Raw genomic sequence first — 15,287 nt, forward strand, 5'->3', positions numbered from 1 at the left:
CTGGTAATTTTTGTTCTGCCACACATTCTATGTGCTAATTACAAATGAGCCATTGGTTAGTGAGCTGAGAAAACTGATGTGAAGCACTTTCAATCTCACTGTCTTTTCTGGGTACAGCTTTGGCCAATTTTAGTTAAGTTATGGAGTCCCATAAATTCTCTAAGTATTAAAACAAAACAGGGTTTCCTTGGTGGTAGTGTTAGAATCTGCCTGCCAATGCAGAGGACACGGTTCGAACTCTGGTCCGGGAAGATCCCATATGCTGTGGGGCAACTAAGCCCACGCGCCACAACTACTAAGCCTGTGCTTTAGAGCCCACAAGCCACAACTACCGATCCCGTGCACCACAACTACTGAAGCCTGCGTGCCTAGACCCTGTGCTCTGCAACAAGAGAATCCACCGCAAGGAGAAGCCCGCACATCACAACGAAGAGTAACCCCTGTTCGCCCCAACTAGAGAAAGCCCACGCACAACAACGAAGACCCAATGCAGCCAAAAATAAATAAATAAATAAATAAATAAATAAATAAATAAATAGAACAAAACAAACAAAGAAGTTTCTTTCCTTATGCCAAGGACCCAATGCGCAGATCATTATATTTTATAAAATAAAATTTTATAGGAATATGATGGTAGGAAGGTCATTAACTGCACAAAAACAAACTGAGAAAGATCTACTTTGATAATGTATTGCTTAGTTTATTGCAGGGGGTGGGAGGGGGCAGTCAATCTATAGGACTTTTGAAAGGAACAGAGAATTATTATTTCCAAATGGAATATATTTATTTGTAACTTTCTCCTTAGATGCTTGCTCTAGTTTCCAGTTATTTTATTTAAATTTTAAGTAACTGTCCCTTGTCACTGTTAAATATACTGCAAAGACAGCCTTTAGTCTGACTATTGTTTTGTTTGGTCTGTGGTTTTTACAACTTTTTTTTTTAATGAATATATCACTTAAAGATCTGGAGATATTACATGCAAATCCAGGTTTCTAGATGCTCTTGAAAAATTAATCTTTTAACTCCAGCCCTACCTTCCCCCATGACACCAGGGTGGAATTGCAAAGCAGATTCCCTTGCAGAGAAGGTGTGTAAGCTCATCTTGCCACTGTCCCCATCCCCACCATTTGACTCATTTACACTACCCCCTAGTGTCACAGATATTTGGGTTTGCCACCTTCAAGGTAGTCCATTATTAGTGGAAGTGATTTTTTAGGGAAATGGGCCTGATGATCGGATCCCTGCTCTTGATGGAAATTTCCATGGTAATTTAGTTATATCACAATGCTCCTCATAATAATCCACCCTTCTGGGAAACCAAAGCCACAGTGGAAAAACAAAATACCAAGTGGCTGGTAATATCTACAAAACCAAATTGACTACTATGAATAATAATATAAGTGAAGGAGAAGGAGAAAGAGGAAATGGAGCAGGACAAAGAAAAAGAAGGGGAAAAAAGGGAGGTTGCTGTTATTCTTTTTGTAGTAGAAAAAGAAAGGCAAGTTTAGTTAAATTTGCTATTTATTTCTTCTTAATCAGTGGTCAGTTCTCGTAACATTAGATGCAATAAATATAATTTTTTTTTCCTTTAAATAGAAACTCTACCGTGGATTCAGGAAATCACTGAGCACAGTCTGGGAGGGCCCTAAACATCAGATTAGGTGAAACTGGCTTATCATGAATACATTAACCTAGAGTTAATTTGAACAAGTTAGGGCAAACTTGCTAAGTTATTCTGCTCTGGATGTGGGGACAACACCCCTATAGCATGGCTTACAATTGAAATTCACTTTAAAGTCCAAAACCTAGAGTTAAATAAGTAACAGGAACCATCCCCAAGAATCTCCAAACCCTTTATTTAGGACATTCTTCCTCAATACTGTCACCAACTAAGAAATAGCTTGGATAACAGGTGACAATGCTCAATGTCATTATTTTCTTTATCATGGGAGGAGCACAAAAGACACTTCTTTATGTATCTCTGGAGATTTAGAGGATAGCTCTGGCAAGAAGTGAAAATAACCTTGTTATGATTAACAAACGTACCACTGGCAAGAGACAAGTCTATTGACTTCTGTTCCTCAGCAATGAAATCTAACAGCCACTCAGTTAAGACCAGCCCCAGTAAAGGCTCAAGGTTGGTGAGAGAAGTGTTTCCTTTGTGCAAGGAAGCTGATAAATCATATTCACCATGGAAAAGTTTGTCGTACATCATGTCCTTTGATGGGCTATTCTTAAGAGTCCCAAGATTCCAGAGGGCCACGCAATGGGCTGGCTTGCATTAGATTTCTGCAGAGCTGGCAGCCTTCTTCTGGAAGTCTTACATTACAGGTAACCTGATGACAGGGAGGGTGGGCCACAGGCAGGCATCTCAGCTCGCCTGTGGAAGAGCCAAGCGGAGCGAGCTTGCAAGACCCGATATGCTGGGATCAATGAAACTCTCCGGGGAACTGGCTGTTCCCCTTTCAAATGCCACCTCCCTAATCTCTCCACTTGCTCAAGTCAGGATCTTCAAAGCTCTGAACACGACATGAGGCTGGCATGATTAGGAAAGGCAAAGGAAGAGGACTCTCTAAATCACGGGTGGAGGCAAATGGCATTGAATTAATGGACAGTTAACAGTCAAGGTCAGAATGGAGGGATACTGCTTGGGACTGCAATTATTTCCTTTGGCCACAAGGAGAAAACAAAGTTTTTTCATATTTATTAAGGGCTTACTATATGCTCGACATGACTCTGAGCACTAGGTCCAGGTGCCTGCCCTACAAGACCTTGACATCTATGAAGGGAAAAAAAATCACAAGAGCAAAAAGGGATGTATGTCCAAAGTCCAGGGTCATTATCTCAGATGGAGAGCACAACAGAAAAACACTAACCTGAGGATTTTCCCAGTATTTGCACACAGATTACACCGTGTGTCCTGGGTTGTGGGGAAAACAGCTCTCAAACTGTAAAGGTGTGTGAGGCTGATAATCAAGACAGACTGATCTATATTCACACACAAAAAAAGCCCTGTCCCTGGAGTCCAGCAAAAAAAGTACTTTGCCCCCAGAAGTAGTGTCCTTACCAGTCCTCTCAAAGCTCAAGTAGGTGCCGTAGAAGGCTTATCTCATCTTCATCAGCAACTCCAAAAGCATTCCAGATCGGTACCTCTGATTCTTCTGAAGGGCCATCGAGTAATCTGTCATGTGGATATGCCACAATTTATGGAACCAGTTCCCAACTGGTGAGTGTGTAGGTTGCCTCCAATACTTTTGCCACCACAAAACCACTGCTATTCTTTATTTAACACAGAGAATTAAAAAAAAAAAAAAAAAAGGACATCCCCATAAATGAGAAATAAATGCTGGAATTCAACAGGTTCTTAAAGCTGGAAAAGACCTTTCCTAATGCCAGCAAGGAGAGCCTATATCTGCTTGGACAGACTTAGGAAAACAGCTCGGCCAGCCTGCAGAAGTCTGCATATGGGAGGGCCTGATATCATCCTATGCCATCTATTCGCATATTTGAGTAGTGGGTAATATCACAGTCCTGTGGGGCTGGAGTATGCATGCTAATAACCCAAAAGCACTAAGAAAAAAAAAGGTAGAAGACATTTTGCTTTGCATTCTCTCAAATTATTACTTGCGGCACAACTGAACCCTCAACAAAACTATAATAAGCTCGTGAAGCAAAGGAATTCAAATTCAGACTCAGTAAACACATGTATGCCTATGACTAGCCAGGTGCTGATAGGTGCACCTACATGTGGCATGTAATCCTTACAATAGGAAAGTATGAACATCCCTATTTGTAGGTGGAAAAAGTCAAGTTCAAAGAGATTGAACTCTCTGAGCAGGTCCAGATGCTGCTAGTAAGTTTAAGGGTTGAAATCTGCACCTAAGCTTCTTGCCATTTCAAAATTACCATACTGTCAACTGGCCTGTGGCTTATGAGTTCCAGCTATAATGCTAGACCAGCACTGTATTATATTAAATGTTAGGCCTCTATCAGTAAGTAACAATTACACCGTGGAAATAAGAAGAAAATCTGAAACCCAAGCCCTAAATTCTGTGTTGGTTTGGGTGTGACTGTGTGTGTGTGTGTGTGTGTGTGTGTGTGTGTGTGAGAGAGAGAGAGAGAGAGAGAGAGAGAAAGAGAATATGGAAGAATGTCATTGCTCTTCACTTTATTTCATTGGAAGAATTTTAAAATAGATACCATATTTTTATGGAACTGGGAGCACACATTCGTTATTGGAAACAGAGAAAGCAAAGGAAATATTTGTATATACTTTAAATATATTAATTATATTTTGGCAGTGACTCTTAGTAAAACCTGAAATTAAAAGAGAAAACAGGGCTTCCCTGGTGGCACAGTGGTTGAGAGTCCGCCTGCCAATGCAGGGGACACGGGTTCGTGCCCCGGTCAGGGAAGATCCCACATGTCGGGGAGTGGCTGGGCCTGTGAGCCATGGCCGCTGAGCCTGCGTGTCCAGAGCCTGTGCTCCGCAATGGGAGAGGCCACAACAGTGAGAGGCCCGCATACCAGAAACAAAATAAAAATTAAAAAAAAAAAATAAGAGAAAACAACACAAAAGGATGACAAGTGATAAAATGGTACTAACAAAGTTCTTACTAAAGAATTACCAGAAGACTATGAGGTACATGTGACGTTTCTTAATAACAGCTGCTTTTGCTGCTTCCAGTTTGTGGGCAGTTTTGAAAATATAGTGTTTTTATTTTGAAAGATTGCTTTAAAATGCACAGATGCCTAAGAAATGGGTGTTGTATAATGTAGCATAAAAAATGTCCTTTGTCAGGTGGCTTCACTCCATACTACACAGGGCCTGTGAGTGTCTGTATCTCCTTCTGTCAATCAAGAGAAAGATAGTCTAGATAAGATGGTGGAGAGACTTGAACTGGGAGGGAGAGAGGCCTGGGTTCCTCTATTTACCTGACTGGTGATCAGCCATGTAACCTTTACTTCTCGAAGTTTCCTCATTTCTAAAAAGGGGTAACAGCCTTGGTTCTGAGGCTCCAAGTCGCAGGAGAGAACACTTAAAAATGTGAGATCTGTGTATAAGTGTGAGGATATATAATTTGGCTCAAAGAGTTAGGTGCTGCTATGTATAAGACACTGGTGTCCATGGTTAAGAATTTACATATTTTTAGGTGATCTCAGGAGTTACGCAAACAAATGTTCAAATGTGCTGGATTTAGACAAAATGTAGCTGGGCCTAAAATAAGTCTAATTGTGAACAGGAAAGAACATGAATAAAAATATAAATACCATGTGATACACTAGTAGGATGGAATGGACATCTAATTCAATCATTTTATTCTGTAATATCTATAGCATACAGTGTAGACAACTGAACAGAAACCTAAGAAAGGAAAACCAGCTTAACCAAGGTCACTTATTAATGGCAGGCAAATGAACTGATTAGAAGCTAAGTTCTTCTAAAAACTATGTTGATTAATAATACTATCTCATCTTAAGGAAAAGAAGTAGTTTTCACCCCATTCATCCTCATCAGAGGCACAGACTGAATTCTAGAAAGATGAAGTGACTTGGCTAAGGTCATGAGGATGATCACAGTGAGAATCCAGGTTTTCTGGCTCCCAAGAGATGCTCTTTCCCATCACCACAGTGCTTACCTCTTTTTCAGGGTCCTGATACCATTGCTGTCACATGTAAGGAAATTTTACTAGGGTACTCTACAAAACATTTTCTTTACTTTTAAAAAAATTAAATTATTTATTTATTTATTTATTTATTTATTTTTGGCTGTGTTGGGTCTTTGTTGCTTCGTGCTGGCTTTCTCTAGTTGTGGCAAGCGGGGGCTACTCTTCGTTGCGGTGCACGGGCTTCTCATTTTGGTGGCTTCTCTTGTTGTGGAGAATGGGCTCTAGGCACAGGCTTCAGTAGTTGTGGCATACAGGCTCAGCAGTTGTGGCTCGTGGGCTCAGTAGCTGTGGCTCGCAGGCCCTAGATCACAGGCTCAGTAGTTGTGGCACACGGGCTTAGTTGCCCTGCAGCATGTGGGATCTTCCTGGACCAGGGCTTGAACCCATGTCCCCTGCACTGGCAGGCGGATTCCTAACCACTGCACCAGCAGGGAAGCCCCATTTTCTTTACTTTTAACCTACCACTTACGTAGGTATCCCCAACCTTTCTTTTTTTGAGACAGTGTACCTCTCTGAGAGGGGGGATTTGATGGAAGATGGTTCAAAATTGCACTAAAACTGAAAAAAAGCATTAAGACTTCTGTATGAGGAGGTGGGGAGGGAGGGGGGAGGAGGAAAGATTGATGTTCCATCCTGTTCCATCCCCAAGGTTCTTAAGCCATTGTAGGAGGGCATTGATTCTTCATTTAGTGGCCCCAACATGCCCAATGTCCCTCAGATGTGCTCTCTTAATATAGTAGAGCTCTGCAAATGTCAGATGAAAAACTGTTAGCTTTGAAGTTCAGTGATTGTAAACATCCAATTGGTGTGGCCCCTATTCAAAAACACATCAGTGCTCCATTTATAAAATGGTTATTTTAGTGGTTCTTCAGCAAGATATTACTTAGATCAATCAACCAATATATCTTTAAGTTTACTCTAAGTTTACTCACCTGGAGTGTCCACCTCCACAATTATTAATATAAAAGAGACTAAATAGTATGACACGATTGATTAAAAAAAGCACATGGAAGAGAGATCAAGTTTTAAGCTAACACTTCTACTTTATGGTTGAAATATGAACCATGACAGAACCGCTTCTCAAACCATGAAAGAAAAGCACTAAGATAAATTTTTAGACAATTATGGGACATCCTGATGTGAAATGGTGAAAAGAAAAAGAAAGGACATAATCTAGTGGGAGGAGGGTAGTAGAATCAGAAATAGGACCAGCTACACAAAAGTCTCTGTAACTTTAGGGATGCCACTGAATCCCCATGTTCTTTCAGCTCTCCTCACTAGTAAAGTGGGAGTTGTGAAATGTGCCCTACCTAGCTCACAAAAAAGTGAGGTCAAAATGAGGGGACATGTGTGAAATTATGTTGGAATTTAGTGTTACTAATGCAGATTATTTTATAAACTCTGTACAACTGGAGAAAAGCCTGGATACTGTAACATACAAAGAGAAATTATTTCTAAAGAAAACTATTTGCCAAAGAGGGAAAAATCTGTTAAAACAATTTGAAAGCTACTTCTCAACAAGACGATGATGTTTGGAAGCATTTCTATAATCTCGGTAAACATTAAATTCTTTGACAAAATGTGTGTCACTTTGGTCTTGGGCATTCCTTGATCAACCAGTTAAAACCAGTCTTATAGGTTTCCTCCCTTATGTTTAAGCTTTATTCATGTTATAATAAAATAAACTCTGGAATAGAATCAACATTCTTGTAGCTTTTTTAATTTTTAAAAGTATTTCCATGTTTTCTTAGAAAAGTTATATATAAGATTTTTTCAACATTTTTCATCAGAATCTCTTTGAAGCTAATTTAGGCCCCTAATGTGTAGTTTAGGAGGATTTGGGGAGGGAAACTTGCTTCTACATGTAATAGATATATATGTATCAATAAATTATGAATCATGTTATAGAACCCACATGCACAAATTTAACCCTTCCTTAATAGATGAGATCTTAATTTCTTTTTACACTGTGTTTGTGATTTTATTCTTTTTTTTTTTTTTAAATCGCACCTTACTGGGACATTTATTTTTTCAAAATAATGAGACTGGTAACGCCTACATTCTGCAGACCGCAAACACATATCCTACGATTACGGTATTTTCCATTGGCGTAATGCTTTACGTTTTTCCAAAAAAAGTCTTTCACACAAAGGACCTCCCAACAGCGTGAGGCAGGCTAGAACGTATCCACTGAAATTGCTAGGAGCCAGCCAGAACACAGGAGTTTGGTTCCCAGGTCAGGGCTGTTCCTGCTAAATGGCACTTTCTCTCTCTCTGGGTCAGTGTTGAATATTCCAAACCAAAATGTCCTTAGAGGACAGGGAGAAATTTTGCACCATTCAATATGGAGCTCTAAGCTTTGATGGGGGAGAGAGCCGGGGGTGGGGGGGGAGGGGTGATGGAGAAGACCCTTGTATTTGGGGATCAGGTTCAAGGACACATGGGCGCCCGGTGCTCTTACCGTCCAGGTGGCGGACTTGGCGGTGCTGGACTGCTGGAAGGACACGTCAAAGCTGTGTGGGCCCGGGTAGTCGGTGTTGGAGGGGATGGCGGGCGAAGGCGAGAGGGCGTCGAAGGTGGAGCTGGGCTGTGCGTAGGGCGAGGGCGCCGTGACGCTGTTCTGCGCGTGGTCTGTGTTGTAGGGACTGGTGGACGAGGAGCCGTTCTGGATCTGCTGGTCCATGCTGTTCAGGAGCCCCAGGTTCGTGTACTGTGGCTGCGGGACACCCAGAAACCCCCCACATTAGCCATTTAAGCTGCAGATCCTTGCTGCCAAAAAGGTATCATTTGGTGAGTGCCTTCTACAGAGTTCCACCTCACGTCTGCAACACTTCGCACTCAAGGGAAAATGACCGATTTGTCATGCATAGCTCGAAAACACCAAGAGAAACCCCAGGCGTGTGTATGTTTTGTAATGACCTGCACAGTTCACAGAGCTTCACGGGCAACCTTTGGAGACTGCGGTCTCCCCGAGAGCATTTGAAAGTGGATTATGTGCTCATTCCCAAACTGGGCAAGAAGTGCCAGTGCTCTGTAGCTGCTTATGAATTCTTTAAAATAAATGAATACTGACTGCTATTTTTTTCTTCTTCTTCTTCTGTCCTGGTATTCAGAATGAAAAAGACCACTGGATAGATATGTTCTAGAGGAGACTTAAGCATCAAATTGTTTACTGAGAAAAATCAGTTGTCCTCCAAATTTCCTTTTAGTCATCATTCTAAATTCTCTCTCAGGGTACCGACTTGCCCCCAGGGACTGGATTCCTGAAGACTGGAGGGAAATGAGTAGCAGGGATAGGGAGAGGCAACTGTATATTTTAAAAGGTTACATGCTAGCAGACCATCTAAACAGCCTAATTTTTCATCTGTTTTTTCATTTTCTTTGTGGCAGTTTACTATTTTCTAAAGTAGAACATGTGTAAGAGAAATAGCATCTAGTTATGATTAAAATTCTATGTTTGAAAAAATTCAGAAGTCCATTAATTCATATAGCTTCTCTGCCAGGTGTTTTATTTCTTCTAGGAAAACCAGCACCAAGTAGGTATTCAATAAGATGTTTATGGGAAGAATGATTTAACTTCTCATTTCATCGGCAAAAAATCTTTACTGTATTACTATCAGAGAGGGGAAGTGATTTGCTCAAGCATCAGCTAATAAGCAAAGAGTAGGGATTTTGAAACCAAATCTTCCGATTCCAAGTCCAGGGCCCTGCCAACACCATCACACCCGTCAGCCTGATAAGGTAATTCAAGTCATTCCTGAGTCAAATTGGACACATTTCCAGAAGGGGCCACCAGCCTGTGTACCATTTTCCCTTTGTGAAATCTTCTGACACGTGGAAACCTCACTGCTTCTTCAAGTTAGCAACAGGAAAACAAACCAAAAGCAAAAAGAAGAAGGCAGTCCTGTGGGTACATATTTTATAAAGGAAATGAGGAGTCTGGCTCTTCAACTGAAATATAACAGAGTCCCAGATTAAGTCAAACTACAGAGAAGAACAAACTCACAAAGAAATGGATGCTTGAAAACAATTTTAATTCAACTTTAAGTGTAAGAAAATGATTTTACTAAACTTTAAGTATTTCACACGGGGAGGAGAAAGGACTCTGCCATTCCATTCAGTCCAGAGAGCATCTGTCTAAATGTTAACGGTTGCATGCCCATTCCATTACACGTATGCATTCGCATTCCACTGCCGGATGCCATGTCCCCATTTGCTCTTCAAATAACTATTAATCTCTTTACACTTATCCCCCTGCTGACAAGAGCAGCTGTTAGTCTCGCCTTCCCTCCCCTCTGACTTCCACAGCTCCTAGGCCTGTCCTCCATGTTTAGCTTCCCCTCTTGACAGGTGAGGCAAACTGCAGGTGAGACAGCTGTGAGAGAGAAAACTAAAACCTGAGGCCCGGACGAAGGCGTCCACACCCCTGGCTGAATGAAAGCTCTTAGGTGTCCAAGCCTGCGGCAACAGCCTAGAAAGGGGATTGAAATTATTATTTGTGTTCAAGTTAAGGGTCAGTATACAAAGCACTCCTGAGCGTCCTGTAGGAATCAGATAATGCTCCCAGAGGCGCGTGCTTCCCTAGAGCTGTACAATTAGGGAGGTAGCCGCCCCTGACAAAAGGGACAAAGAAATTCGCCAAGCACTTTCTCACAGGCAGTAAAAAGCCTGTTGGGCCAACCCTTTCCTCCTCCTTCTAGCTACACAGAATGGAACTTCAGCTAATTGTGCGCTTGGAGGAGAACAAAGAAACATGGCCCTTTGAGTTTTTTTTTCCAATAAATGTAAAGAGAAAAGTTTGGGGACCCGGCTTTAAAAGCCAGTGAGTAAACACTCAGTGCTTCTTGAAGGACATAAGAGAAATGGAAACTCCATTTACCTCAGGGGTACAAAGATGACGTCCCTGGGACAGCAGTGAGACTGAACATATTGGGTGGCACCAAAGAAGCAGAAACTCTATTTAAAGCCATTAATAGGTGTTGATGGCTATGCTTTTACATGCCATAATTTTTAATCCCAAAAAGTTAGGGTGAAATATTTTACTTCACAATAGGATTTGCTTCCAGTGCTGACGCCTCAATTTATATAATGTAAAACTAGATTTCTCAGGTTTGGGCAAAGAGCTGCTGACTATTCAAGATAAAAATGCAAAAAAATATTTCATTTTAAGCTTTCCTCAAATTTTACTTTAAAGAAACAAAAGCTAAGTAGTATACTCAATTGTCTTTTTTAAAAAAAGCATACAACCAACACTAACTTTGAATTAACTAGCCTGAAACACACAGCAACAAACCCACCAAAGTAAGAATTGTATGATTAGAAATCTACTTGCAGACTTTCCATGGCCTTATTAAAAATATATCATAAACCTGCCATAGGAATTAGTACTTTTGAAGTTAATTTTAAAAACATTTAGTTGACAACGACCAAAAAAGTTTCTTATTTGCTTATTTCTTAGATTTGAAGAGAGTGGACATGTTGACAAAGTACAATTAGAGGCAGAGGGCAGACCAGCATAGCCAAGAAGAACAAGTGTTAGGTTGGTAGGACCAGCAAAATAATTCACAGCGCCCATTGCAAAATGAAAACACAGGGCCTCTTGTTCATAAATTACTAAGTTTCATAATGGTGACAGCAGAACATTAAACAAAGCACAGGACCCTTTCATGACTGCACACTTTGCAGCCTATGAAGCTAGCTCTGTGCCAGGTTAATGTGAATAATATTTATTTCTTCTTTTCCACCAAAGTGAAGCTGGTGGGATGAAGGAAGTAGTACCTGTACTCTTTGTTTACTTCAGTAATTCCATAAACACAGAAGGGAGAAATTTGTGTTATGCTGGAATGCTACTGTTATGCCTATTTATGATGACAAGTAAAATAGTCTCCGCAGTTAGAACATGACACTCGTATGAGTACCAAAAAGTGCCCTGAGAAGAACTCTGTGGGGTCCTCTGTGTCCCATGTGTTTCTTATGCAACAAAAGCTATTAGAACATTTGAAATGTAATAGGAAGTAGATTATCCCTTTGTAATAACAAGGTATCTTGATGTTCGAATAACCTTAACATACTCTATAGGGACTCAGTGAATGAATGAACAGTGTTGTATATCTACCTTATCACGTCTGAAAGAGGAGACAGTTTTTTCTCCACAACATATAAAAGGTGAAAATGAACACGATTTCCCTGATATCTATTATAAGCCTGATAAAGTAAAACAGTGGATTTCCTTTGAATTTGAACAGATGTTTCATTTCCTATAAAATAACTTTGAAATAGAAGACACTGCCTGGACTCTAGAAAATTACCAACATCTGTAGCTGAAATGTATTCAGCTTCATCACAAACTAGCTGATCTGCCCACAGAAAGGATAAAACACGCCTTGGTCACAGAAACTTCATATACTCTGGGTAATCACAGAACACCCTGGGGGGTGCTCTAAAACATGGAGCTGGTATGGCAAGTGTAGGGATACCCAGGGGCTGAATCTCAAACTGCCTGCTTTCACCATTAGGAAAGAGCAAGTATAACTACCATTCCCAAATATAGAAAGAGGGTTTCCTTGTTGTTTGTTTTTCTCCTCCGGTAAGTAAGTTCTTTCTCATACCCATAGTCATCTACAGACTGATTTATTTCTTCAGTTTTGATGATTAGAATTAAAATGGCAATAAAGAATAGAGATTTCTCCTGACTGGTCGTTGTTTTAAAAGCGTACTATATAAATGCAGTTCCTTTAGTTTCATTTTGTTTTTCTTCCTGGATTACACTGTTTAATGATCTTAAATTCTGCATATATTGTGGGCCTGAATTTTCTTCTCATCACCTCAGCAATAATGTATATCAGTATATACCACTGTAAACAAAACTTAATACTGAATTCATATTGAATATAAACCTGGGTTTATACCTACTTAAAGTTGACTCTGTAATTACTTTCCTGTAAAATAATTTAACATCAAAAAAGAATTCCAATCAAGTCATATGACCAGTGCAATGAAACAGACACATAGATATAATTTGCATTTCTGAAAATCTCTCTCCTCCAATGTATCTGTGTAAGAGAAATTTTATAAGTTCTTTTTCTCGCCTTTCCTAGATATTACTATCTGTAATAGCTAATTTGTGGCAACGATAGTCAATAATATATGGCAAGAGATTAATAAAAAATGGGAATGCAGACCATATCAGGCATAGGAGAGGTTACTTTGGAAACATATAATCAATTTATTTACCTTAATTCAAATGGATCCTTGTCACAGGAAACAATAACTTGCCCAAATTTCATTTGAAAAAAATTATATTTATAGTCCTTGACTGACTGTTAGAGGAGGCTAGGGAATTAAACATTCTTCAGTGCTCCTTTTATTCGTGAATGGACTCTAGTAATGCAGAAGAACTCTGAACTTAGACTTGGGTAACATGGGGTTTAAGGCCCAACACTGCCACTAATTTGCCATCTACCCCTGGACAACGTACTTAAACAACCTGGACCTTAGTTTCCTATAAAGTAAAATCTGTATAAAATTGAGGAGATTGAATCTGATGATCAAACATAAATGGTGCACCAGTTCTAACATTTTTCTAGGGATGACCATTCTCATCTACAATACCATGTAAAAATAATGTCATGAGATTGCTTTCAAAAAATGAAATAACTTTTTTTTTCTTCATACAGATTTGCCAGACCAAACTTACGAATCCAAATTATTTCAGGCAGCGTATATAGTTTCCTCAGCTAATATAACCTTTCACCTCGGCCTTCATGGAGGAGCTTTCTGAACACTCTAAAGCCCCTCCTGGGAAAAGAAAACAGCTTTCTTCATGACCCTGGCTTTGCAAAGCCTCCATTGGATTATGCTCTAGCAGACAGTACTACATTTTTATCCCCAAATATTGGCAGAATAGTGACTTTTAAACAAGCACTGCCTGAGGGAGAAATGCTTGTCATTTTTTAGTCTTCTACCACCTGCCTCACCTCAAAGAATGATGGTTTGTTCTATGCTAGAATTAAACACAATTGATTGAATGTGCTTCATTTGAGGTCAAGAAGATATTTGTATTCTAATGTTAAATTAAAACACCATCTTTTCACCTTAAGAATGTATTTAGCATCACGTTTTTCTCAAAACCAGGTTTTGTTAGATATAAAATATTTCACTTCTTTTGTCTTCCAAATGATCCTAGAAAGTGAGTGGAGGTAAAATATACTCATACCTTATAATGAACAAAATGTAAAAATAAAGCATTAAAACCCACAAACCTAGAAAAACAGCCTGCAAAGAGCTTACTAGAATGTGTTATGCTCTGACACAAAGTGTCAAGATTCCTCTGAGGTCCAAGATTCCATAATTTAGGAGAGAGCTCCCTAAAAGCTCCAGCCAAGGATGAGAAGGGCAGGTGAGACAAATAAATACAAAGTTGGCTAATCAGGTAGACAACAGTGTCAACAAATATTAGCCATACTACTTGAAAAGTTAGGAAGTGTGAAACGTAGAGAAGTTAGAACTCAATCCAAATTTAGCTAAATTACACTGTGTAGAGCTCAATTAAGGAAAAATAAACTTTAAATTCTATGATTTCATTAAGTACTCCCTTTCAGTAATAATGACAAATAAATAAAATTATAATCAAGAACATCTCAATTCTAAAAAAAACCTGACATCACCATTACATACCAAGGAAGCATTGGGCTTAGCAGAAAGGTATAATTTTAATATTCAGTAATTCTTGATCAAAATAATAGGGAAATGCATACAGAGTTTCAGTCTCTTTAAAGTGAACCAGGAGTTATTTATTAAAGTTGGGTCAAAAATGTGTTTGAGGAAAGTTTCAATCTATAACAATCCCTGTCTTAATAGTTTTTTAAGCAGATATGGTAATGCTAAGAGAAGAAAGTACACAGTAATGGAGATCTTTAGTGATGGGTTGTACCATCTATATGGAAAGCATACCATGGTAAATTTAGAACTCATCAATAATGCTTTGCTGGTTTTTAAAGTGAGTTTAAAATATTTAAACATAACTTTGATAATGTATCTGTCTAAACTATATCAGAAATTATGACTTAAAACACTGGGGTGATTAAATGTGATTAATGTTTTATCACAGGAGGTAGTTTTGCTCACCATGATATGAAACTGAAGACATGTCAATTTCAATAAAATAATGGTGACAATCAAGATTTAAAAAGTCTGAACCCTATTTAGCATCTACATTTTAATCCTCTGGGAGAAGAATCTTAGCTATTACTAATACTACTATCACACCTCCTCCTCTGCTACTACCACTAAGTTCTCTCTGAGCCTTACTATGTTCCTCATAGTGCTTAAGTGCTTTGCACATATTTACTCATTTAATTCTCATGAGTTAAGTGGAATTATTAGCCCGTGTTTTATACATATTTTACAGATGAGGAAACTGAAGCTCCACAAGATTAAGTGCTCAGGGTAGTAAGTGACAGAGCTCAGATGTGAAACCAGTAAATCTGTCTTGAGATTTACCCACTTTCTTAAGTATCCTTCACTTGGAGTCACTCAGATTTCTGCTTGGAATATTTATGTAAGAGTTACATTCCCAGAGATAAACCCACGCACGTATGGTCAACTAATCTATGACAA

General features: G+C 39.4%; 1 protein-coding gene across 9 annotated transcripts in view; it reads right to left on the minus strand.

The window, feature by feature from the left end:
• Positions 1-15,287, minus strand: part of TP63 (tumor protein p63) — a gene marked incomplete at both ends in the record, with an annotated part of 209,989 nt that overhangs the window by 69,592 nt on the left and 125,110 nt on the right. For 8 of the 9 annotated variants that reach the window (XM_082624675.1, XM_082624674.1, XM_082624676.1 and 5 more), the window contains one exon: positions 8,131-8,385. The exons of the other annotated variant lie outside the window; for it this stretch is intronic. In XM_082624675.1, coding sequence (XP_082480801.1) covers positions 8,131-8,385 — 255 coding nt within the window. The remainder of the gene's footprint in view (positions 1-8,130; positions 8,386-15,287) is intronic. 9 annotated transcript variants of the gene reach the window in all.

Source organism: Mesoplodon mirus (genome assembly GCF_964341445.2).
Source record: "Mesoplodon mirus genome assembly, chromosome: 6".
NCBI classification, from domain to species: domain Eukaryota; kingdom Metazoa; phylum Chordata; class Mammalia; order Artiodactyla; family Ziphiidae; genus Mesoplodon; species Mesoplodon mirus.